The following is a 26,982-nucleotide window of genomic DNA, read 5'->3' as shown; positions in this document are numbered from 1 at the left end:
TGGTAGCTTGGTATGAGCACTTAGGCTAATCTTAGCGGTAGTGTGTAACGCATTTTCACATAACAAACATTAATACAGTGTAAGCACTACAAAAGGACACCACACCAGTTTAGAAAAATATCCAATATTCTTATATACTTAAGACAAGACCAAAAACAATACAAATCCACAATACAGAAATTCAAAATCTTCGATTATCAAAATATGCATAAAAACAGTTCCTCGATGTTGATAGCGCCGTCCGGGACTAGCACAGCGTTGTGAGCAAACAGATCCAAACAGTTCTGGCTGACCGCGGTGTCGCGGGCCAACTATGGTGTCGGGAAGATCCGCAAACAGAACCTTTTTAGAAATGCAGGGCGTTGGCGACCTCTCGAGCTTCAGAAAGCACGGCGTCCGCAGGAATCGGTGCAGCGGTCTCCTGTCTGTTGGTGTTAGAAGAGCTGGCATTGGCAGGCATCGGGTGCTGCAGTGCGAAGGGCAGCGATGCACTGCCCTCAGGTTGCAGTGCGAGCAGCAGCTCGGTGGGGGCGTCAGATGGCGTGGTCAGCTTTATCAGGGTCGCGGTGCAAGGTGAAGGCGGCACGAGTCACGGTGCTGGCAGGTGACAGTGCAAGCAGCGTCGTCGTCGTTGCTGAAGCGCTATTGTCGGCTGACGACTTGGAGTCAATGGCTCCGGCGTCGGTAGGCCAAGGCTGCAGTGCGGGATGAGAGCAGTGCATCGTGTAAGTTTACGAGCGTGCCCTCGAACCACGGTGCAAGCCACAGCGTAGATTTCTGTGTGGAGCAGCATTGTTGCGGATATCAAGGCGTCGTCGTGGATCGAGGCAGTGCGGAGTGCAGTGCCCACAGGTCGCAGTGCGAGCAGCGGCTGGGTGGCTGCATGAGCAGCCGTCATTGGTGAGACCAGGGTTGCGGTGCGGCGTTGCCCTCTGGGCACGGACGCAGCAGCGTCGTAGATGTCGTCGGGTTGCTTTTCTTCTGTTGCAGCACAAAACAGTCCCCAGTGCTGAGGGCAGAAGAGCTTGGAGTCTTTGTTATTCCTGAGACTTCTTGAACAGGGGGCAAGCTCTACCTCAAGCCCTTGGAGAAACTCACAAAGTAGATTGCAGAAAGTTCAGTCCAGTCCTTTCACTGCCCAAGACAGAAGCAGCCTCTGCAGGCCAACACAGCAAAGTGGTAGTTCCTCCTCACAGCTTCTCCGGCTCTTCTTCTTGGCAGTCTTCTTGGTCCAAAAGAGTTCTAAAGTGCAGGGGTCTGGGCCCCAATATTTATATCCCAAAATCCTTTGATCTCTTAAGCAGAGTGTCTGTGCCCAGCCAGAACCAGTTCTGCCTTCTCTGGTGTAACTTCCTGACAGGAGGTGGAGACAGCATGGACAAAGGCAGACCAGGCCCTTTGAGGTGCAAGGATATCTCCTCACCCATCCTCAATTGTTGCCCGTGTCTATTCAGCCTTTTCCTGAATCATCTAGACTATCTGGACCCACACCTGCTCCCCAGCCTTCCCCAGACAGGCAATCCACATTCCAGCAGAGGCACACGGGATGGCTGAGCAAGAGAATACCTACTTTCTAAAAGTGTTATTTTCAAACACAGAATGTAAAAATCACCTTCACTAAAAGATGCATCTTTAGATACGTAGTTCAGGCATACTAAACTTTATTTTCCTACCTAATTCCCCAGGCAAGTTATGTTTATAAGATGTTATAAATAAACTCCCCATTCTTTCCTATGGGGAACAGGTAGCCTTGCAATAGCAAAACAACTAAATTGGCCGTAATTCGCTATCAGGACATGCCACACACACCAGGGCATGTCCTACCTTTCACATACACTGCACCCAGCCCACAGGGGTACCATGGCCCTACCTTAGTGGTGGCTGACATGAAAGAAAAGGGAAGGCGAGGGACTGGCAAGTGTGTGCCCCAGCCAAGTCGACATGGCAGTTACAAATTACACTGCAGACTCTGCAATGGCATGTCTGAGTTACCTTGTCAGGGCTAATCATGTGGGTGGCACAATCAGTGCTGCAGGCCCACTAGTAGCATTTTATTGATAGGCCCTGGCACACTCAATGCACGTCACTAGGGACAAACAAGTAAATCAAATATCCAATCATGGAAATACCAATCCATAACACAATTTACCAGAGGAGCACTTGCACTTTACCACTGATCAGCCTTGAGAAAATTGCGCAGAAACACTACGCCAGCAAAAACAGTAAAAACCAGGAGGTAAGAAAGCAAAAACTCAGGGGAAACATGCCAAAATATGCCAAGCCTAACATTTACACACATTGGTTTGTTGTGTTTGGCAGTTCAAGGGCCGCACAGGGCTGACAAGTGTAGTTGTGGTCCAACCCCTCTCAATGCGTGCTTGGCACCCTATAAGACAAGATGTTTGCAACATTGGGGACTGTGTAGAGAAGTAAACTCCCTTCTTAACTCTAGTCTTTAACATGAGTGGGATACTGTTAGGCGCTTGCTTGAGTTCGAGCTTTCTGTTTTAAGTCCTGTAGCCATAAAACAAGTTGACGCTCGTTTTTTATTTAAAATAATATGCGCACTGGGCTTCACATGCACATTGTATGTGTGTCTGCATGCACAGAATTCCTGTACAGGCTAGTTCCAATTTGGTGAGTGCCGGACGTTTTTGACTGCCCTTTCCCCTAGTTGTGTCTAGCATCTCCAATCTTTTGTTCCTTAAGAGCTTGGGTCACTCACGTTCCCACCACAAGCACCATGGGGACATTCCAGGCCTCTGTCAGTGGCCCCTAAAGTAACTTCCCTTTCTGCAGAAGCAATTCTACGATTTCCTTTTCTGTGTAAGCCATATGCTGTGTTCTCCCACCCAGTAACAAATGCTTGCATCCACGTTGGTCCGTCTCCTTTTAATTTTAAAGGAGAGACGTGCACCCCAGCAACAGATCTGACCGTGACTTACTATTTCTTTAGACTGCAATCCTTTCTGGTATGCTTAAAAACAGCTTCTAAACTTTTTAACCACCCAGAACGGATGTATATGCAAATGTGCATTCGCTGAGCATATGCTAAGCATACTTTATCAACTGCAGTATTAATAGCTGTACATATTGTACCCGGGTGGTTTCTGACCACAATTTTATTACAGCTTCAAGAATGAGAATACCTGTACCTTAATAAGTAATTATGCTTTCTTGCATTAATGTTGCAATGCATTTAACTTATATGTAGGCTCTTACTTTGTTTTGAGCCAGTGCATCCTGAGACACAAAGGAATGCTACAGGCACCTTTAATTTGATTTGAACACTTAAACGCTCATCAAAGGTTAGATGGAATGGCTTAAGTGTAAGACTTGATAACTATCAACTTTATTGTGTGCCCGGAAATGTATCTCTGTTCAGCTTGGCACAGGATGTTATATCACAGTTACCTTAACCGCCATACTGTGTCTTCCATTAGGAGTATATTTCACCCAGCAATATAAACATCACCCTTGCTGCAAAGTAATTTGCTAAAACGTTCCACCCTGCCCCTAATACTGGTCTAAATCTTGAGAAAAATTGTTTAGTTTTGCTGTGTATTGTACACGAAAAAATAACGTTCAAATTGCCTTGAAATCCAGTGTATGTCAATGTCTATTGGTCTGGTTTCACCAACCACATTCGAGTTTCTGTGTTGACACTCCTGTTGCTCTGTCACATCTTGGCTGGTATCAAAAGGCAGAGAACTATTTTTTCTAATTGTTTTGTTTAAGTCTCTCTCAACTACAACTTTATTGGCTTGCAAGCCGCAAATAATATATATATATATATATATATATATATATATATATATATATATATATTCAATGAAAAAACCATAGGTTGTAGGCCATATATAGTTAGGAATTAGCATTTACAAAACCTTATTTTACTCGCATAAAACCATTGAAATTCCATATATAGTTAGCTAACTATAAGCGCTAACTATATATCGCGCACCCGCAATCCACTGCTGATGATGTCACATATTACATCATTCATGACATGGTCAGTGACATCACTGATGACATCTCAAATGACATCACTGATGACAACTCAAATGATATCAATGATGACATCTCAAATGACATCACTGATGACATCACTGATGACAACTCAAATGACATCACTGATGACATCTCATTTGTCATCACTGATCACATCACTCATGTGATAATACAATGAACCTCTTCAGACTCTAATATAACCTTACATACACTCAGTATAAACAGACACTCACAGACTGTCACTCATCCATGGACTTACTCACACACCTAGTCAGTCATGCAAAGAATCAATCACACCTCCATTTCCTCAACTATACAGTTATACACATCTTACTTATTCAAACATATAATAACACATATTTACTCTCTTATATAATCCCTGATACAAGCTCACAGTGATCGATACAGCCACTCACACATTCACTGGCTCTTATGTTCAGTTATTTATATATCTCAACTCTCACATGTATTGTGTTTTACATACGTACTTACTTGCACATGTAGCAATGAGAAATCCATTCACTCACCAACACACCCATGCACAGTCAACCGCCCATATAGCTGTTTCCACATGCACTCTTGAACTCATACTCCTAGTGAATCAACTGCTTACACATCTATGCACAGAGTCACGCACCTCCCAGCCACCCACACACACACTCAGCCTCCCATTCAAATATTTGGGCAACCAATCAATAACCCATATGGCTACTCTTATAGCTACTGATCAACACATGCAGCAGCTTACACAACAACAAACATACTGATGCACGAATTAAGACAGTTTAGTCACTAACCCATGTACTCAGTGAGACACATTTAATCACTCACTCATACAGTCAGTCATGCACCTACTAAATTCTTCATCCAGACACTTATACATCCACTCATTCTTCAATATGTGAAACATATTTAAACTTTACAGACACATACAATCACTGGATGTTGTGATCAGTGATGTCATCAGTGATGTCATTTGAGATGTCATCAGTGATGTCATCAGTGATGTCACTGACCATGTCATGAATGATGTAATATGTGACATCATCAGCAGTGGATTGCGGGTGCGCGATATATAGTTAGCGCTTATAGTTAGCTAACTATATATGGAATTTCAATGGTTTTATGCGAGTAAAATAAGGTTTTGTAAATGCTAATTCCTAACTATATATGGCCTATAACCTATGGTTTTTTCATTGAATTTTCAAGGTTTTGTAAATGCAAATTCCTAACTATATATCCACTATAACCTATGGTTTTTTCTGTGAATATATATATATATATATATATATATATATATATATATGTATATATCATCCAGAACTCCTCCATAGGAAGAAGAGAGGCCACACAAGGGGAAACAGTGGAGGTTTCTTTATTCGACACAACACCCACAGTGGCGAATGCATTTCGGCTTGAAGTCCGCCTTCCTCAGCGCCATGGGTATGAACACAGTTTGAGGCTCCTGTTCGACTTAAAATGTCTTTGCCTCTCCCTGCTGCTGGACACGTGGCTCCTCCCCTTCAGGTGAGTACCAATTGCGTGACACTTCCTGCCGGCTGCATGTAGTGCGGTGCCTACAGGACCCAGAATGCACCATACCTGGTCTGTTTCTCAGTGTCTTGGATCATTCAGACTGAAGCTGGCGTCAGCATGAGAGCACCACCATCTCGTGGCTCCGTCGTGGTCATTCCGCGAGCAATCATGGCAGCCGCTCCCCACCGAAAGCCTGCGGGAGTCGGGGGCCCCCAAGACTTTTATACAATCTTCACGGCTGAGGGGACGCTTTTCGAGAATGGAGCCCAAGCCCTAGCAGGCAAGCGTCCGACTTCCAAGGTGTCCCAGGGCCATTTCAGTGGACCAGGCCCAAAACCGAAGAGCCGTCCGCCATTTTAAGAGTCATGTGGCAGCCGCCTATCGCTGCACTGCAAGAGTGGGAGCAACTCAACAACATGGTGAGCGAGACGCTGTAGTCGCAAGAGCGGGCGGTAAACAGCTGAATGGCCGCCACCTGGGGAGGCCCGTTCACGCCGCCTCCCCCCCCCCCCCCCCCGGGCCGCCGCACGCCAATTTTCGGAGCAGCATTGTAGGATACCAAAACCAGTGCGGCAGTTTACTGGACATCACCTGGGTGCCTGTCGTACATGTTGTGTCAGCCATGTGACACTGGACACAGACCGCTACTGACGAGGCCTCCCCCCGCACCACCCGGGACGCCCCACGCTGTTTTTCTGTGCTGCATTGTAGGATCCCTAAACCAGTGCGGCACCCAGGCGACATCACCTGGGTGCCGTCCAGAACTCTGCACGTTGTGCTGCCTTGGGACTATTCGCACAACAGACCGCTACTGACGAGGCCTCCCCCCGCCCCACCCGGGACGCCCCACGCCAATTTTCGGAGCAGCATTGTAGGATCCCTAAACCAGTGCGGCACCCAGGCGACATCACCTGGGTGCCGTCCAGAACTCTGCACGTTGTGCTGCCTTGGGACTATTCGCACAAAAGACAGCTTCTAACCATTGTTGCTTTTTGTGTTAATAAATGTTTAAATGTTTTTAGTTTTTGTTCTGTTCATTATCGTTAAAAGTTAATAAAGTTTTATAACCTTACTTTGTTGGAGTGTTATCTATTTTTTGAAAAACGGGTGAATGGGGCCTTGAATCGGGTTATTGTCATGTGTGGGCTTTGGAAGTGTGCTGCTGCAGGATCGGACATTTCAAACTCAAATGCACGTTCTTTTTCTTACCTTTCCGAAGCATGGAGCGCAATAGCAGGCAGAGAAAGGGTGATGCACGTGTTGAACACTACCTGACCTGGCAAGTTGCTGGCAGTGCCCCCCCCGCCCGCTCCTGAAAGAGGGCACACACACACCACCGCCCCGAGTACTTCACAAATCTTTAAAAGACCATGCGCTTGTTCATGAGGCTTAAATGGTTTATCACCTCTTCTAGAACCCCTACATCGACCCTCTGACGTTTCATGGAAAAATTACCATGTAACACAATACCAAGCCCTATCAGCTGAAACCCCCAAGGAATCGTGGGGCATATTATCAAGGGGGTTTATCTCCGCTTTTTTGGCTTTAAAAACCATGAAAGCGGAGATAAAATTATTTCCCTATTATCAAGCTGTCGCTAACACCAGTTAGTGACACCTAAAAGGAGATAGCGACCATCTTGGGCCCGGCTTTGCATGTCAGTGATACTTATCACTAATGACATGCAAAGTGGCGTGCCAAGATGTTAGCGACTGGAAACAGTCCCTAACATCGCTACCTTCTATTACCAACTTTTGGAGATATTCGCGCTAAGCGCGAATATCTCCAAAATCTAACACCTGCCCTGAGCAGTTCTTAGCCATGTTATCCAATGGGAGGTGGATAACATGGCTAAGAGCATTAGGTCGATAATACATGAATATCGCTGACTTTTCTGCGATAATAGCAAGGTTTATCTGCGATAAAAATCGCCGATCTGCGGCGATAATTTTTGTCTCTAAACAAGTTATAGACAAAAATTATCGCTAGTTGTTAGTAATATGCCCCCGGGTTTTTGCTTGCAGAAATCGGGAGGCGGGAGACTAGCACTGAAATCAGTACTCACACGCCTGAATCAGGAGAATTGGCATGTCTGAATTCTCTACAGCTGGGGCCATAAACTACATCCACAGGGGTAGGTGATAGCCTGGGACCAGCCTGGCATCTAAAATGGCTGCCGTGCACGACAAAATTGTGGCATTCGAAAAAAGGCAAGATGGCGCAGCCGCTGGAAGAGATATATCAACATATATCAGCCTCCTCAGCCACCCTCAGGAAACATAGGGGATTAGGATATGTCTCCCGCACCCCCTTATACCTAGTACTTTAATTAACGAAGCACAAAATGGCGAATTCCCGTTTCGCTACCAGTTTGCGGCCCAGTTCGCGGCCCGTGAAGCGCTTCTACCGTGAAAAATCATTTTTTTTTTATTTTCCCCACGGGACCCTTTAATAACCCCAACAACATTCCTAGGGGGTCAAGAGGGGGATACCTTGCCCCCTTTCATTAAATTCCCCCTTAGTTTTTCACCTTTTCTTCTCTCTCGATCCTACCGAGAGACAAGATGGCGGCCGCTCCGGACTGTCACGCAGCAAAAAAAAAAAAAAAGCTCACGCACAGCCGCTGAAAGAGATGTATCAACATATATCAGCCTCCTCACCCACCCTCAGGAAACATAGGGGATTAGGATACGTCTCCCGTACCCACTTATAACTAGTAATTTAATTTACGAAGCACAAAATGGCGAATTCCCGTTTCGCTACCAGTTCGCGGCCGCGCTTCTACCGTGAAAAATCTTTTTTTTTTATTTTCCCCACGGGACCCTTTAATAACCCCAACAACATTCCTAGGAGGTCAAGAGGGGGATACCTTGCCCCCTTTCATTAAATTCCCCCTTCGTTTTCCACCTCTTCTTCTCTCTCGATCCTACCGAGAGACAAGATGGCGTCCGCTCCGGACTGTTTAGAATGTTGACAGACACCGGAGAGCCAATCAGCTTTCTGCGCGCAAAGTTCCGATAAGCGAAAAGTAAGCGGACCGGATCGCTGCCCAGAGCGCTGTTACAGATATATATCTTGGTTTGAACGTTAATTTCTCAAAAACTACTGGAGCACATATATTGAGACCTAGCAAAGGCACATCGGGCTAACAGTCCCTACAATTTTGCCAAGTTTCGTGCAAATCCATTCAGCCGTTCGAGCTAAAAGTGAGTCCAACCGCCCTATGGAAAACTCAATGCAAAAAACGCGTTTTGGGACCCCCCTTTTTTCTCAGCCCCCCCTTGACGAAACCCCACCAAATTTTCAGGGGCTGCTCAGAAACAAAATGTGCCATTTTCCTGAAAATTTCAGCCGATTCCATCCACAAACGCCAAAGTTATTAGACATAGAATTTTCAAAAGTCCCATAGGGAAAAAATCCTAACTATATATACCTACTGGCGACCGCCAGTAGGTAATATATATATATATATATATATATATACATAGTACTCCTCGCTTGCTTTCATTAGGCTGTACTCTGGTCTGCAGGAGCAGTCACCATTGGTTCTTACCTGCTGTTCTCCAAGTAACTTCCATGTGGCACAAAGACACTAGAGGGGCAATTATCTCATATACTTTTTCTTCTTTCTGCCTTTTCTGATACTTTGCTTCTCCAGAATCATGGGCTATTTCAACTTCCTAGTTCACATAAGCTCTTTTTCATTGCAATGATGTATCCCAGTGCACAAAGAGAGAGGCTGGATCACCTGAGCAGGTTAACTGTAGACCCAGGTTAGCAGGAGTAAGTCAGGGATATAATGCACACTTCACCAGCAGCAACAAGTGCCGGTGCATGCTCCCAAGGACCTGAACGAATGTGGTTCTAACTCCTTTGTTGCTTTCATTTACCTTTTTCTAGTCTGAGGTTAGAACATAATGCACGCTTCACCAACATCAAGACGTTACTGTGGTTGGTCCCAAGAACCTGGCAGATGTGGTCATAACTCCCTTGTTGTTTACATCTAACCTTTTGTAGACTCAGGTTAGCAGGAGCAAGTCATCGATATAATGCATGCATTACCAACAGAAAGATGTGACAGTGCTTGCTCCCAAGGACCTGGGCGGATGTGGTCATAACTCTTAAGTTGTTTTTGGTTTACCCATTTCCTTCCACGAGCCGGAAACATTGACTCCCAAGTAGATGGGGACCTGGGACGCTGTGCTCTAATCTCTTCCTCACAAACTCACAACCGCCCTCTGTTTCCCACTCCCTCATATTCCTTCTCCCCTGCCCCATTCTTTTCTAACTATTCATTTCTCCCTCTCACTCATGCACAATTCTCTCTAAACCCTCTTTTGCTCCCTCTTTCTCACACACATCCTGCTCTAGTATCACGCTCTCCTGTCAAGTGTGTTTATTTTCCTTCTTCCCCCCCTTCGTAACCTATTGCCTACTTTCTGGTTCTCCAGTGCCCCACGGTTATACAAATGGCAATAGCGCTATGCAAATGTGATCACTCCACTGCAAACAAAAAAAAACAAAAATAAAAACATTGTCATTTACATCGCCAATAGCACTAACTTTCACAAATACAAGACCCATTGCAAATGCTTGTTTTTATTACTGCTTGATTACGATAAAGTGTGACTCCTACTTCGACGACAGGGAATGATTCAAGCATGTGAATCTATGAAAGATACCTGGCTATGAGTATTGTGAATCAACTGCTCCTTTAAATATATCTGAATCAGGTGGGGTTCTTTTTTGGCAGCAACCTACCATACAAGAGTGTGTTCTATTCTGTATTAGGTGAACACTGACCCAATACAGCACTGGTCAGCTTGATGCAGAGAAGGCCTTCAATTCTGTCTCATGGCATGATTAGGCTGGGAGAAGATATTTTTTTTCTTACTAAATCTATAGCAAGGAAACTAGTGTTTTTGTTTATAAGACCCATGTGTGATGAAAAGGAGGGAAGACCAGAATGTTCTTTGGTCCGATTACTGTCTGCCCCAGCCATCAAACTCTTGGCCCATATACCTCATACTGTGTGGGAAATTTAAAGATCACCAAACACTGTCACATATGCATGCAGACAACACCATTATTCATAAGGGACCCAAGGGTGTGTGTACCTTCAATCATAGGTGGAAGAGGTAGACATCGTCTGATGAATTTTCTTGAATACAGCCCAGATCAAATTGGGTAAGTCTGAACTCTGGTATCTGTCTGGGGGTACACAACAGTCACTGAGTTTCCAGTATCATGCAAGTCGATATCTAGGAATTAATGTCATCTAATCCAAGTTCTCATTAAAAAAAAAAAATTATGAGCCAGCAATCAGGACTGTGAGGTCTTACTTCGAAGTGGATTTAACCCTCGCTCTCAGCCCTCTGCAGATTGTCTCTACTGAAAATGGCTGTTTTAGTTAGCTTCCTGCATATGTTTATCAGTATTCCAGATCACTGTCAAGTGCAATCTTTCACCAAAAGATAAACATACAAGTTGATGTGGTCTGGCAGTAACATTAGGGTTAGTTGGAATACAACAATGGTGAAACAGAAAAAAGCAGAGTCTCAGTTACAGACCCTCAAATGTACTTACCTATGTCAGAGGTGATATTCCAATTCCCCGATTCATCTGGTTTCATTTGAAACTATAGCTAGATATGGCCATTGCGAAATGTGAGGAGAGACTCAACCCCGCCTTGGATAAACCAGTGATGGGTTCCAACTTGATAGATAACCATACAAGTAAGGCTAGGTTGTATGCTGCTGCAACTGCACCTCCCAACAGAGTCCATGAATTTAGGTGTACCAAATATATCAAAAGGGATAACAAAGTATGTATGTGCCCAAGCACGCATCAGGACATGGGTTAGTTGCAGTGCGGAGAAATCAGATTTAATCTGAACCAGCAAAAAGGCTTTTTTTTTTTTAGAAGGAAGTTGCCTGCGCATCTGAAATTGTTGCCTCTGTAATATTGAGAGACTAGATACTACTAGTAGTAGGTATGACAACAAAATCCTAATTACATTAAGTAAGATTGCAGTGCTAGAGGGAAAAAATGAAAATTAGTCAGGGCCAAGGACTCGTTGCCCAAGATAAATCTAATGAACATGAATAATAGTATGAGAAAGAAAGGAACTGAGCTTCACATCCAAGGACATTTCAGCATCGCAGTTGCTTACCTGCTCAGCAGAGGCACAAGAGGGAGGCTACACAGGCAGCTCATATACTTACCATGAAACTGGAGGTGTTTAGGAGCAGATAAACATTTGGTGATAGTTAAACAGAAATGTTTTAATGAAAAGCCAAGACCATGTAACACTAACTCAGAAGTCAGTCACTCAGCAAAACACATTCTAAGACCTCAAAGAACAAGACTAGGTCTGCTAGCAGACAAGAAGATTCTAGTCACTTTCAAACAGTTCTCCACCTATCAGTACATGAACCTGCTCATGATCAGTGGCCTAGCTACAACTCAGACACTCATCCATCTCAAATTTACAAAGACATCATACTCACCATGTACGCCACCATCATGACAAGAACCATCAACATCTCTTTAATATTGGTCACCTTTCTCCAATGACCTCAAAAATCCTGCATTAAGCCAATTATAAAGAACCAATTTGTCCCGCCAGCTAGTTAGCAACCAAGTTCCAATCAGTCATTCCTAGGAAAAATGACTGAAAGCATTATCTTCACTCAGCTCTTCAACTTCAGAAAAGAAAATCCTACTCTTCAAACAAATCAAAATGAATTTTGACCTCGGAGAGGAGATAGATCTACCAGGATTTCCATCTAGGACATACTTAAGATGACAAGTGAAAAAAATTGAATTGCTGCGTTATTCTGGACTTGGTCTATCGTATTTAATACAGTCCACAATTTCTTGTGTTTCGGTTACATATCTAACTATTCGGGGAATGAACCTACATAGAATATCTTGCCTCAGGCAGATCATCAATACACCCTTTTGAATTAATCAGAAAAGAACTTCCAGTCCCCTCTTTCAGTGACCTGACGTCTATGAAAAACTGGAAACATTACAAACATAGCACCTGGTCCCAGCCTGGACTATAACTATTTGGCAGAGGACAGCATTACACTAAGAGCTACAGGAGTCAACAGTAGCACCCTCAAGTAACACTAACGATTGACAATGAATAAATACATCTCCAATCCACAGTTATAAAACAAAAGCAAGCGAATACAAGATAAGCACACTTTGGACAAACATGGAAGAAGGAAAAACAAGCATTTTAGGCTAGTACCTGCAGCATTAAATCGTCTGACAAATGTATTGAGTAAAAAGATTTTTTATAGAAAAACACAATCATTACTGTAAAATCTGACATTTCAAAATAACCACACAGACACTTAGGGTGGTGGAAATGGAACATTTTTGGCTGTGAACCCTGATGGGCTGAAAGGAGTAAGTGAGCAGGGCACTGAGCACAAATAGGAGATTTTCGCTACAGAGGTACTGTGTTATACGGTAATATTTCAGCTCATAGCATTAGAATCCGTAACTTTCCATACTGGGAGAAGGAATGCAAATCTTCCTGCAATTAGCTGCAAAAGGTTTCAGAGAATAATGTGTGGCCAGGTGGGTGAAATCAGTGGCACAATGGAATGAAAGTGGGGAAGAGATTCACTAAAGAAAACATACAGATTGTTAAAAGTCAGTACACAGGGGTAGTCTGACAGTGTAGAGAATAGGAACGTCCCCTGGAATGATCAATTGCCTCACTCCACGTTGCAGTATCTCTGCATTCTTTTCCTGAAAAAAGTGTGTGATTTGAAGGCAGGTTTCTGTAAGTCAGGAAATTGGGTGTTGGATGAGGGTCCTTTCTGTGAATTTTGTAGGGGAAGAGGACCAGAAGTTCAATAAAAGATATGCAAAAAGGGAGTACCGAGGGAAAACTTGCCCTTCAAGAGAACAATGTCTTTAAGCCATTACAACCTTGTGGGTCTTGCCAATCCTGTTGCGGGCCAAGTCTTTACCACGGCTATACTGTCCAGTCTATTGGTTGAGGGTACAGAGGCGTAAATATACAAATTACAAAGGCATAGGGCACTCGGCATCAGTGGCAGCAGCCCCCACAGTGACTGCCCCCATGTGAATGCTGGCCCTCTCCGTACTTCGTCCTCCGGCTGAGGATTTCATACGTGCACTCGTCTCCACAGCAGCCAGTCATGCTAGGCGAACTCTCATCTATCTCAAACCTGAAGGAAAGTGGGTGGAGAAGCAAAAGTTAACCTTAAAGCCAGGGCAGGAAACAAATCTGCAAGTGAGTGCAAAAGGTAGAAGGTTAAAAAAATATTTTTTTTTTTTTTAAATCACAGCCACTATGCATGCAAGGTGCAGGAACTTTGGAAAAAGCAAGTGAATACATTAAGATAAAGGTTTTACCAACGGTCAACAAACCAAATGTTATAGAAAATGCAGAACAAACCCATACAGGAGTAGGTGACATCATGCTTTTACATGTGTATGTGGCCCACAACGGTGCTAGAATTTCTCCTCTTGCAACATGATAGGTTAACAAAATTACATAACGAGGGGAGCAAAATGGAACTTACTGCAAAGCTTCTCTGAAGAACTGGTAGGCACCGTGATTGTGCTTGAACACGGTCAGCATAACCTTCTTCATCTGTGTACTAAAACAGAAGAGGCATTCAAGATCACCTTGCATATTATGCTGTTATGTAGGCACCAGCATGCACTTGCAGAAATTCACAAAAATACAGGATCCACAGACTGGAGGGTTAGCGCTATTAGGATTCCTTAGGACTACCAAGCCCTGCCATTTTCTGGATAGTCTGGGTTTAGGATCTCTAAACTGCAGACATTTTGCATGCTTCTAAGGACCACTATAAAGGAAAGTGCGGAAACACGGAATGCTAGGATGCTGTTAAGCACGGCAAGAGGTTCATCACCTTCAGTCCGCAACTTTTAGTCCGCATACCTTCATTCCGCATACCATTATCCCGCAAGTACTTTTATTCCGCAGAATATTACAACGCATGTCATTATATCTTATATGCTTTTATCACGCATGCTTTTACAACGAAATTCCTTTAAGGGTGCTGGGGTATATGTTTTAGGGGTTCAGGGGTATTTTAAGGGTGGGTTTGGGTTATGGGGTACAGGGGTAATTAAGGGTTATGGGGTATGTTTGCGTTTTGGGGTACAGGGTTATTTTTAGGGTTCGGGTAGCTTTGGATTTTGGGGTACAGGGGTAATTTAGGGGTCAGGGCTAGGTTTTGGGGTACAGGGGTATTTTTAGGGTTCAGGGCTAGGTTTGGGTTTTGGGGTACAGGGGTATTTTTAGGGTTCAGGGCTAGGTATGGGTTTTGGGGTACAGGGGTATTTTTAGGGTTCAGGTCTAGGTTTGGGTTTTGGGGTACAGGCGTATTTTTAGGGTTCAGGGTTAGGTATGAGTTTTGGGGTACAGGGGTAATTTAGGGTTCAGGGGTAGCTTTGGGTTTTGGGGTACAGGGGTAATTTAGGGTTCAGGGGTAGGTTTGGGTTTTGGGGTACAGGGGTATTTTTAGGGTTCAGGGCTGGGTTTGGGTTTTGGGGTACAGGGGTAATTTAGGGTTCAGGGGTAGCTTTGGGTTTTGGGGTACAGGGCTAGGTTTGGGTTTTGGGGTACAGGGGTATTTTTAGGGTTCAGGGCTGAGTTTGGGTTTTGGGGTACAGGGGTATTTTTAGTGTTCAGCGTTAGGTATGGGTTTTGGGGTACAGGGGTCATTTAGGGTTCAGGGGTAGCTTTGGGGTACAGGAGTAATTTAGGGTTCCGGGCTAGGTGTGGGTTTTGGGTACAGGGGTATTTTTAGGGTTCAGGGCTAGGTTTGGGTTTTGGGTACAGGGGTAGTTTTAGGGTTCAGGGCTAGGTATGGGTTTTGGGGTACAGGGGTATTTTTAGGGTTCAGGGTTAGGTATGGGGTTTGGGGTACAGGGTCATGCTGGGGGTAGGGTTTTGGGTAGTGTTGTAGTGTTTGGTCATGCTAGGGGAAGTGTCATAGGGTTTAGGGCAGTGTAGTGTAGGGTCATACAGGGGGTAGTGTTTTAGGGTTTAGGGTAGTGTTGTAGCGTTTGAGTAGTGTAGGGTCATGCAGGGGGTAGTGTTTTAGGGTTTAGGGTAGTGTAGCGTTTGAGTAGTGTAGGGTCATGCTGGGTGTAGATAATGGACTGTGTGTTAAGGGTGGGTGGTGCAGGGGTTCTACTTTAGAGTGTAGTGTAAGGTAGTGTAGGATAGGGTGCTCTTACTTTCTTTAACAACTTTTAAAACGAGTATACATTTAACATGCATGCCTTTTTGTTTTAAAGGCATGCGTGCTAAAGGCATATTCGTTATAAAAGTATGCTTTTTTTTGTTTGCGGACTAATGGTATTTGCGGGATTTTTTTTGCGGACTAATGGTATGCGGGATTTTTTCATGCGGGATAACGTCATATTCCCGGCAAGAACACATTCAGAACAAACTGACCAGCCCTTTTAACATAAATCCTGGCAAGTCTTCAATGTTCTCCCACCAGTGTATAATGTAATTAGATGTTTAAAAAGGGTTGCATCCGTTTGATTCAAAGGTCCTAGTGTTCACAACAAGGACGTGCCTCAATGTTGTTAATTTGAAGCTTTCCTTTTTTTAAATGTATTATTTTATTGGACATCCAAATCCCAAAAAGGAATTAATTATAACATATATTCATATAAATAGAAAAGGAGGGGAAAAAAAAAAAAAGACCATTACCAACAGTCCAAAAGTTTTCCCCTCATTTTTGCTCATATACAAGTTACACCAAGTCTTAAAACATTGTACTTGAAAATTGGCAGAAATACATGTTATTTGGCTGTACAAAAGCGAATCCTCACACTCCCCTTGACCAGCTTGTAACCTCGTTTGCCATGGCTCAAAATGCTTAGTCAGGTCATCAGCCATCTGTGCATTGATAAGTTTATATAATGAAGCTGTCGTAGATTGGCCACCATTGATTAGATCTAATAACCACAGACCCGTGATGCCTCCTGCAAAAGTGTGCGCCCCACGTCACTCCCAAAACTGCCTAAGAAACAACCCCCCCCCCCCAGCCAAAAAAAATATGCGAGGAGGCCAGCCCTGCTCAGTGCCCATCGAAAATTGGGACTGCCCCTCAAACACAGAAAAAAAAAAAACTACAACCATAATCACATTTCCATTGATAAACCACAGTGCCATAGTTGATCTATCACCATAATTTAAGCTACCAAAAAAAGGCAGAGAAAAACAGTCCCCCAAAAAGAAAAAACCCCTGTAAGTCTCGAGCTCGATCATCCACCAGTTAGTTCCTGCAGATAGTTCTCAGCTGGATCTCTGAAGTGAATACCCTGACCCGTCCCTGGAGTATAACTTTCAACCGGGCAGGGTTCATCAGATAGACTTCGCATCCGTGCTCTTGGAAAGGACTGATCAACTGCCGCAGACGCCACCTTCTCTCCACAGAGTTGTGGCAAAAATCCGGCTGCACAAAACGCTGCTGATCTTTTGGCGTCAGGTCTAGCCTTCTCAAAGATCGCCTGCCGCAATAAAAAATTCTCAAATAATATAAAAATTGCTAGGGGTTTTGGGTTGGGACCAGGATTACTTTTGGCCATTAGGGGAAATCTGTGAACACGCTGAATCTCTGCTTCCCAGTTCCAGTATGATAATTCTGGGAAAGCCGTTTTCAAAAAGCTGTAACACAAAACTGCGTATATCACTCCCCTCAGCTTTCTCCTCAATACTCAGCAGGCGTAGGTTATTTCTGTGATGTCTGTTTTCAGACTCCTCTAGTTTCCAGAGAATATCCATCATTCTTGCATCATTGGCAGATGTTTTTTGCTCAGTGACCTCCAAGCCGGCTTCCAAACCCACTACTCGCTCTTCCAGGGCAGTGGTTTTTCCTACGACCTCCGTACAGGCTTTGGTCATTTTGCGAACAGAGCCCTGGATTTTTTTGGTCGCAAGTTGTGCTCTTTTGTGTTCCTGACGGGCCTCTATTTGTATTGCCCTAAGGGTTGCATATATCAGGCCAATTGAGGGGACAGGATCCGTTTTTTTTAATCTAAAACACTAAGATTCCTGAAACCCAGGCCCTGGTCCCACCGCTGCTTCCAAGTTGGTAATAGAGTAGTCCCATTGGAGATGTTCACTAACGTCCGAATGAGAACTTTCATGCCTGGAGCCCACATGGTTTTTCTTTCTAGGTCGATTAGCGGCCCTCTTTAGGGTATCTGCAGTTGTAGGGGGGCTGTCGCTGTCTTCCCCTGAAACGTCTATATCTGTATTATCTGGACCGTTGGCATTATTTAAATTAAATTCCTCTGCCAGAGAAAATAAATTTTCTCTGTCTGGAGTACCTGGCACCATTTCTCCCAGCTCTTGGAGTTCCCCAGCCCCTCCCTCCTGTTCTCCCCTGATAAGTATTCCTTTTACGCCAGCAGATTGAATATCTAAAGCCTCTGGGGGGGGGGGGGGGGGGTCTTCAATTTCTCTTGTACAGAGGGAGTCTTGGCTAACAGTCCCCTTTGAGACAGATACAATGTTGCATGGTTCATTAATAACTGTAGCGGTAGTAGTAACAATAGCCATACCCGAGCCTGTGCCAGTGTTTCTCCCTGGGTTAGGGATTTTCTCCAGCAGGGGATTAGGCTATTTAGACTGCTTCCCGCTCACTGGCTTGCCTGAAAACATCCCAAGGATAGTAGGGGTCTTTTTCTTTGCTCCCCCTTCTGGGAGAAGCTGTTCAATAACACCCACCATCTCTGCATTTTCCGTGCCGGGAGGGGGGGGGGGGGGGGGGGTAGTCTCCGCCTCTGGTTCTTTTGTGACAGGCAGCTTCGTGGGCACCTTAGGTGCAACTCTTCGTGGGGCCATTTTCCTCTGATCCACGCTGTCCCGCAGCAACCTACCGACAAGCCACGCCCGCCAAACAGTCAGGTGCGGCCAGCTTGGTAATGCGCGTAGACAGAGCTCTGCCGCGCGCTGCCAGATCATATTCAGCCCCCGAAAGCTAATCATGTGGAACTGTACAGGGCCCAGCAGGGCATTAACTCCGCACAACACTCGAGATCCACAGCAGCCGGGGGAGTGACGCTTGCACACCTCACGCAGCCGCCATCTTGCCTTCTCCTAGTGGAGTAGGATGCTAATTTGAAGCTTTCAATTCTTAAGGCGATTGGCCTGACCCACGCAAGAACAACAATTGCTGTCCAAAACAGAAGGAAGCTAGAAAATTTGAGAAAAGGCAAATATATGGTGCATGTTCACTGAAAGAAATTATTTTAACCAGGTCACTGAAATTGTAAATTATTTCATAAGAGCGCAATTCCTTGGTAAATTAAACTGTTAACCTTATTTTGAGCAGGAACATTTGTTATACTGATTTTTGCAGGGTGTTACTAGCAACCATATACTCCAGAGATTCCACTGCACCAACCAGTGTATAGTATTTTAGAGCGAGCAGTAACAAATAAGGAGACATCCTCATCAAAAAAAGATAGGTCTTCAATGGCTTCTCTCTTGGCCAGGCATCTGTGTTGTGAGAGAAAAAGGTAGAGCATCCCACAATGGGTCCCTATGTGAATCTAAAGCTCCAAACTGGTAGAGAACTTTTCAAAGGATCAAAACGTTTTTACAAGCTCTTATCACATTTTATCTACAGAGGTCTTAAGAATATATGGACAAGTACACATCTAGCTTAATCATATCATCGAAATGTTAAAACCTCCAAAACATGACATACTGTGACTAAAAACATTATGGAACATTAGTAAAAACAGATAGAAACTACAGGAGACAAGAAAGAGTCAAACATTATCTACAAAATAACATTTCTGTAATGAAATAAAATATTGGACACATTCCTTTAAAAAACAGATATTCAGCCTGTGAAGCAAACAAAGCCCTTGCATCTCAGTTATCCAAGAAAATTTGGGAAATAAATCACTTACCTGTATAGTTTGGGAGCTTAACTGAATTTCAGAATCACATACAGTGTATATTCACATTGTGTAAATGTTCTTGAAATAAAATTTTATTTAGAAATTCAAAATTATGGGTCTTGACAACAAGCACCAGTAAATGGCTAAAACAACCACCACAATGGCCCTCGCCTTTGTCCCTAATTTGTATTAGCATTTCTTACGCGGAGACTGAGGGTTCCGTCAAGCCGTTATTGAGGTCCCACATTAGGTGACATAAAGAGTGGCCTTCCTACTTACATGAAGAGGACTCAGTCACGGATTATCATTTAAATCATTCTGTAATCACTATATATGTTCAAGTTTAATAATTGTGGAAAAAAGTTAAACTATAGTAGCGGCTAAACAAGATTAAAACAAAAGGAAGCCATTTCACGTCCCTGTAGAAGACTAATCTTGGTGCCATTTGAAATTTGATCAAGATCGCTATGAGAGTGGCGTTTTGGAGCCCTGTGGAGCCCCGCCTGACATTGAGCCTAACATTATGAATGTTCGTGCTTTCCCTGACATGACAGAGGAAAATATTGTATCAATTTGATAAAGAGGCTGATATAGAATACAAGTCTTGAAAAAGGTGGTTTAAAACTGTATAATACCACCGAAACGCGGCGACGCCTGTGTTTATAGTTGGTTACATCCCAGGAACACGTCAATGCCTAATAGAAAATGAAAGGCTGTGGACAAAAATTTGGAATTCCATAGGGAGTAAACTAGAGTAGATGCCACTATTCAGTTGCACATTACTTTTCAGACTCTCATTTGATGTATATTGCTGTGTATTAATGTGTTTTTAACCCTTTTTAGGTCAAGCCTATCCCATTCCGCAGATATGGATAGGGGAGAATTTTAGTGTGCAAAATAGGTTCTCAAACCATCGGGCGGATTTAAGACAGTTCACGTAAAATCACGTGAACACAAGCACGCGCATTTCCCCACATCAAAGCCATCATCCTCCCTCCCACAGGCTTCCCCCCGCATTCGCAGTGCGCACTGGCCTCACTGCTCCTCCCCCCTAATCGCTTTCACTTTCACGGCCGCCAGGCCATGAGCTACTTCAAGGGGTTCCGCTACCCCGCCCCCTGCTTCACGGACGCTTCTCAGGCCACCAGCCTGCCCAATACTTGGGTTTCATGGCCCGCTTTGGCTTTCTAAAAAAAAAAAAAAACGTGCTCATTCACCGCCTGTTACAGCTCTACTTATATTATAGGAGTGTTTCCTTTTAATAGTACATTCTCCTCTTTCCGTGTGACATCAAAGAGGAAGCTGTGAGGTTTCATGGCCCGCTTTGGCTTTCTAAAAAACGCGCTCATTCGCCACCTGTTACAGCTCTACCAGCCTGCCCAATACTTGTTTTTTTGCAGTTTGTTTTGTGTTTTAGCAGTTTTGATATAGAGCAAATTGAACTCGAAGCTATTGGAATGCTTAAAATGGTACCAGTTACATCACACAAGGACACATTCGCTTTTTTTGTACGCACTGGAAGATAACGGGATTTGCCCAGAATCACAGGGTGTCAAGGCAAGCCGACGCCGAGATTAGAACCTGGTTTCCCACACTCAGAAGTCCCAGCCCAGGCCGTGATGTCACATTCTCTCCCCGTGGCCGAAACTTCACAAGCCCGTGTGACATCAAAGAGGAAGCTGCGAGGTTTCATGGCCCGCTTTGCCCGTTACAGCTCTACTTATATTATAAGAGTGTTTCCTTTTAATAGTATATTCTCCTCTTTCCGCTTGTTTCAGTCTTGATGTAAAGCCCTAAATTGCTGCCGCAGCTTTTTCCCCGTCAGTTCCTTTCTTCCCCATTTGTTTCTGGAAGGTTGCTCATCTTACTTCAACCCTCTGAAACACTTGTCTAAATGTGAATATGATGTGACCACCACAGCATCACCCAGCACCACCACAGCATCACCCAGCACCACCACAGCATCACCCAGCACCACCACAGCATCACTCAGCACCACCACAGCATCACTCAGCACCACCACAGCGCAACCCCAGCACCACTCAGCGCAACCCCAGCACCACTCAGCGCAACCCCAGCACCACTCAGCGCAACCCCAGCATCACTCAGCGCAACCCCAGCATCACTCAGCGCAACCCCAGCATCACTCAGCGCAACCCCAGCATCACTCAGCGCAACCCCAGCATCACTCAGCGCAACCATTCAACAACATAATGTTAATATTTCACTTCTGTTCTTGGATTTTCATCACAATAAAAATACACTGAACATAATCTTCACAAAAGTTATTTACAAAAGTTTAAGCTACTGCCATTATAAATTACAATCACTTTTATTTAAGTATTAATTATTTAAAAAAATTAAAAGCCATTGTTATTTGTAATATCAATACATCTAAGTCACGTAAATACAAAACATGTTGCATTACAAATGCTATAGGTGTCACATTTGCGAAAGTTATAACTATTGGCATTATAAATGACAACGCTATTAATTTAGCTATTTTCAAAACCAACACATAAATAAAAAAAATTGTAATTTACAAGACCAATAGCTCAAACTTTCATAATGCAAGACGTATTGCATTGCAAATGCTTGTTTTATTTCTTGATAAATTGTGTTTTTATGCATATTGATTACTTTTGTAATACATCGGATTACATAATTAAAGAAAAAGCTTTTTACTGTATCCAGTTGGTAATTCTGTATATATGATAATTGATCAGTAGGGTCTGGGGCCGCTTTGTAGGATTGTGTATGACTCGTCTGCAACTTGTTGGGGAGACAAGTAGTGTAAAACATGTGGATGTGAACACTTTTGTATTTCCTCTCCAAGAGAATTTCTTTTTATCTACCTACACCAGGGAAGCCAGGTGCATACATGTGAAGTGGTGTCAGAAACTGCAGTCAAACCCAATGGAGTACTTCAGGAAAGTGCAGCTGCTGGTAGAGGAGAAAGTGTCCGTGGGATTGCAAACGTTGATTCTTGACGAGGAGTACCTGAAAGCAGAGGGGACAGTGTCTATGCCACTCAGGAGTGACCCGGAGACTTGGAAGATGGATGGCCTCTGATGTCGGGTGCTTCAGAGAGGATGACAATGACCTTGACTCTGCAGCTGCGAGACCAAGCAACACTAAGGAAGACCAGGAGCCGTGCACGAGTTGTCCCACAAAGGATGTTGAGTAATGAGGGGTCGTGTCCGGTGAGAGCACCAACACGCCTCGGCAAAGGCAATCCACACAGGAATCAAAGAAGGAACAACATCGGGACTCACCAAAGACAGGGGAGTCAGAGCAGGTCCCGAGTAATCAGGGGAGCCTAAAAGTAACAAGTGTGGCCCTCAAGTGGACCCACAGGCCAGAGGCACTGGAGTCGCGAGATGACCTCAAGCAGCTCACCAAAAGATGAAGGCCACAAAGCACACAGTGCGGTGTGGCTGAAGATTCTGGTCACTGGAGGCGCTCATGGTTGGGGCTACTTTGAGCCCGATTATCTTATTGCAAAGAAGCCAACAAGCTTTTGCAACTGCAAGTTGGACGCGGTGCACATGGGTTTGGTTATTACAACCCCTACGAGGGATACTAGCCTCAAACTTGGTGAGAGAGCAGGCCTCGGGAGCTCTGGAAAACCACCACCTATGTTGCAGAGCCCAAGGAGTCCGGATCTGCAGACCGGTCGACTTAGTTGAGGTGCCTGCAAATGCAGCGGAGTGACTCCTTCACTCCAAGGGAGATTACTTCAGGGGTCTTTGATGCTTCACAGGCCTTGTAAGGTTCCTGTATGATGCACAGGCACAAACGATGGGGCAGACTGGAAGGGATACAAAGTCAAACAAAGCCCAGAGTGCCCAGACGGTAGAAGTGCAGTGGTGTCCGATTTGAATCTTATCCCACGACGAATTTAGGGGCCTACACCCAGGCAAGCCCTTAAGTACACCAGGAGAGGGTCTGGACAGGGAGGAGGTTATTCCCATGTCCTTTGTCTAGTTTCGCGCACAGCAGGAGCCAACGGCTCCCAGAACTGGTTTGAACTAGACTATGCACAGGGACACCAAATGTGCCCCTCAAGTAGACTGAGTGGTGTTGGCAAGCGCTCCCACCCCATCCCAATACACTTAATCCTGTCTGGGAGGTGGTCGCACCTCCCTTTGACAGGATGCCTATTGTTTCACCTTCCTCTGCTCGAGGTTGGCTCAGCAACAGGAGGGCAGAAATGTGTCTCTGGTCGGCAGCAACCATTTTGTGCTGTCCGGGTCTAGACAGCTGGTACCGGGATCAGGGAGCCTAAAGGAGGGCTCTTCCAGTGCTTGGAATCATACCTCCCACACTGTTTACGGTGTGGGGTATGATTCCAACATGTTTGATACCAAACAGGATAGGATTCATTGCAGCCATTTTCGAGATGGTCATCCCATAATTACGCAGTGCCACTCTATATGGTATATATCTGCTTCACTGACAACCCGGGAGAATGGACTCCGTAGGCTGCAGGGGTGTCCTTCTCATGCAGGGGCACCCTCTCACTTAGAAACAAGTACTGTGCCTTCAGGATTGCTAAGGCCTGATTAAGGGGTGACTTATAGGTTTTAAGTGCAGTGACCCTTAGATATAGAAAACCTGTAACTTTAGTAAGTGGTGCATGCACCAACTTACAGGTTGCAGCAGCCTACGCCAGTTTGTTTGGAGGACAACTGCGAGGATACGGACCTTGAGTTCCTGGTAACAAATGTATTGTCAGGAAAAACTGCAGCACTAGGAGTTTGGGATTTAGGCTCAAGATAGCCTGTGCTGCCGTACTCTGTAGTACAGGCTCAAGCATGAGGTAATGTTTTAAGAACTCTAGTAAATCCCATTACTCTTCTGATGAATTAACAATATTGTTTACATACAACTCATGCAGCAGTGATCTCAAATTACTCTATCAATGAACCAAGCTTTTAAAAACTGGACTACTAGCACCAGAGCAGAACCAATCACTGCCCATCAGCACCAGAGCAACTTTTCAGCAACATAATACATGCGTCAATTTTCACCTTCAGACGAATCCATCAGGGCATTATGTCCTTTAACTATCAATGAGTAAGAGCCTTGACTTTGCTTTACATTAACCTCCATAAAATGGCCATTCAAATCAATTCAAGACGAGCCTGAAAGCAACCTTGCTTAAAAAAAAAACGGTGCTTTTCCAGCTATATTTCTAATCAGAGGACACCCTTTTTCTTCCCTGGTCTAATTTTTTTTAACGAAAGCACAAAGTAGCAATTATTGAACACTCCCAGCGTGTGGGTGTAATGCCACGAAAACAAGTCATTTGGCTATTTTTCACAATTCGGATCGGCAAATACCCTCCTGAAACAGACCCACAATGTTCTACATTAAAAGTTTCCTTTTTAGTTTACAAAACACAAGAATCCAAGGAATTCAGAACAGCAGGTTGAACGTCTACGAAAATCAAGTTGCTTTAAGCAGTGACTGACTGCTACTGATCAAGAGCAAATAGGAATTTGAAGAGAATCTGCATGCAGGGGGTGAAAAAAAATGTCTCAAACACGAATTAATTAAATAAGCCAGTAGACACTATCCGGGTGGGGACCAGCTTTTCTCCCTCGCTCACCTTCAATAAGTGATACAGTACTGCGAATGGGCCAAGAGGGAGCATGCTGGGTAGTCCAGCCCTGCAAGTCTCCTTAATCTGTCTGGAATAATAGACAGCCTCAAAGGAAGTCAATGAAGAACAACAATAGGTGGGGCAAGAGGAGATTTGGGATGCAAGTGGTTAACAGCAAGCATTTTTTTTAAGTATCAAGTGTGTTATAAGGTATGCAAGCATGCTCCTATAAGGTATGCAAGCATGCTCCAGTAAACGTTTATGTTAGCAAGGGACAGAAAGGTACTTGGCAGGGCAGACAAACTATTTTCAGGCAAGAGAAAACGTAGAGCTTTAGAGATCTGGAAAAAAAGAGGACTCCGAGAAACTCGTGTGAACCAACGATGCAGCTCAATCGAATTAAAATGGCAGGTTCTTCACAGTTTCATCACGAATAGAAATGTGCATAATGGAGACCAAAAACGGTATTGCACCCTGTACTGGCTACGTTTCCAGTGTGATACAAACGCTGCATCATGCGGCATTTCAAAAGCCTTTCCTGGGTTGACCACAATGCTCCGGAACGCCTTTAAAATAACTAATTTCAATTGGCTGCATTACATACACCAAGCAACAACATGATGCCAGCTACTCCAGAGTTAAGGAGCCATTCTTGTACACATTGCCTCGGATTTCCTTCTATACAAGCATGCACCGTCTCCAAAGGTACAATAACTCCACAAAGTAATTTTGCAACGTGTCTAGTAGTCCAAAGCGAAAACATGAAACCCCGGAGGCAGACGGCACAGTGCTATTTCCAGTTCTAATGTGCCAGAGCTTAGGTCAGCCACTTTTACTCCTACAAGGGGGCTAACCAGTAAATCAGTGGTTAGGTTTGTTGCCGGTTTTGTTTATAATTTAGCAAATATCCAAAGTGTAAGCTTATAAATGAACTGACAGCTTTACAATTCGAGAAGATTGTGTTCACACTGTTTGGTAAAGTGGCCGTTTAAAGCCTGTGCAGTGCTAGTTTATCTGGAACACTAAGGCAAGGTTAGGCACATCTCACCAGTTTCCCCGCTGTTGAAGACTTCTGATTCAAGAGTAAGGGCTAGCTACACAGTGCGTACCTTCTATTGGTATCATCTTAGTTGCTGGAGGAAAGTCTCTCGGACTTGCTTCACTGAGTTGAGCTGCAGAAACAGGACTGCTGTGCACATTTGTAGTCATTAGATTGCTATTTAGCAGTTATTACAGTCTACCAAGCTAGTCCCAAAAGCATAAACTATGGTTCAGAAACAATCACTTCTTTAAGTACACAAAGGGCATGTTCACGTTTTTAAAAGTTGTTTGTGTCAGGAATCATTAAAAAAAATATTTATTATTAAATGTATTGCATTTTGTCAGATGTTGATTTATATGATTTTTCTGAGAGTATAAAGTATCTAAAGTAAACTGCTATGCAAATTTGCAGGAAACGTATTGCTGCTTCAATAAAAGTGGTTACTTTCATGTATTTATCAATTAATATTAACTGCATTTCGCACTTTAAAGTGATCATATGTTGGCCCAAGGCACCTCAAAAATGAGTCACTATCTTAGACTCTCTGGGTGGCATAACTGTCCCTTTTTAGCCCAATTTTTTTGACTTTTATAAATAGATTTTTGCTGTTTTTTTGGTCTCAACAGGAAGGCGCCTCAGTGCCAAAAGATGTTTCATGGTGTAAACAAACTTCTAATTTAAACACTTTACTATGTGTTTTATTATGTACTTTAATGCTTGTAATGCGCACTTTTATGGTTCAACAAACCAAAGTGAAGTTATTCTACTTTCTTAAAGAAAAATACTTTTTAAGCCACACCCTCCCTATCCCACTTCTTCCTCTACA

At 44.0% G+C, this 26,982-nt stretch overlaps 1 protein-coding gene across 1 annotated transcript in view; it reads right to left on the bottom strand.

Moving 5' to 3' along the window:
- Positions 1-12,839: 12,839 nt before the first annotated feature.
- Positions 12,840-26,982, bottom strand: part of NAA40 (N-alpha-acetyltransferase 40, NatD catalytic subunit) — a 31,219-nt gene continuing 17,076 nt past the window's right edge. Inside the window, exons 7-8 of the mRNA XM_086938141.1 lie at positions 14,121-14,198; positions 12,840-13,763 (exon numbers count right to left, since the gene is read on the bottom strand). Coding sequence (XP_086794267.1) covers positions 13,622-13,763; positions 14,121-14,198 — 220 coding nt within the window. The 3' untranslated portion in view covers positions 12,840-13,621. The remainder of the gene's footprint in view (positions 13,764-14,120; positions 14,199-26,982) is intronic.

The sequence above is a fragment of the Lissotriton vulgaris genome, chromosome 9 (assembly GCF_964263255.1).
Source record: "Lissotriton vulgaris chromosome 9, aLisVul1.2, whole genome shotgun sequence".
Lineage (NCBI taxonomy): Eukaryota > Metazoa > Chordata > Amphibia > Caudata > Salamandridae > Lissotriton > Lissotriton vulgaris.
Note: the sequence above shows the minus strand (reverse complement) of the source record. Positions and strands in the feature narration are given on the sequence as shown.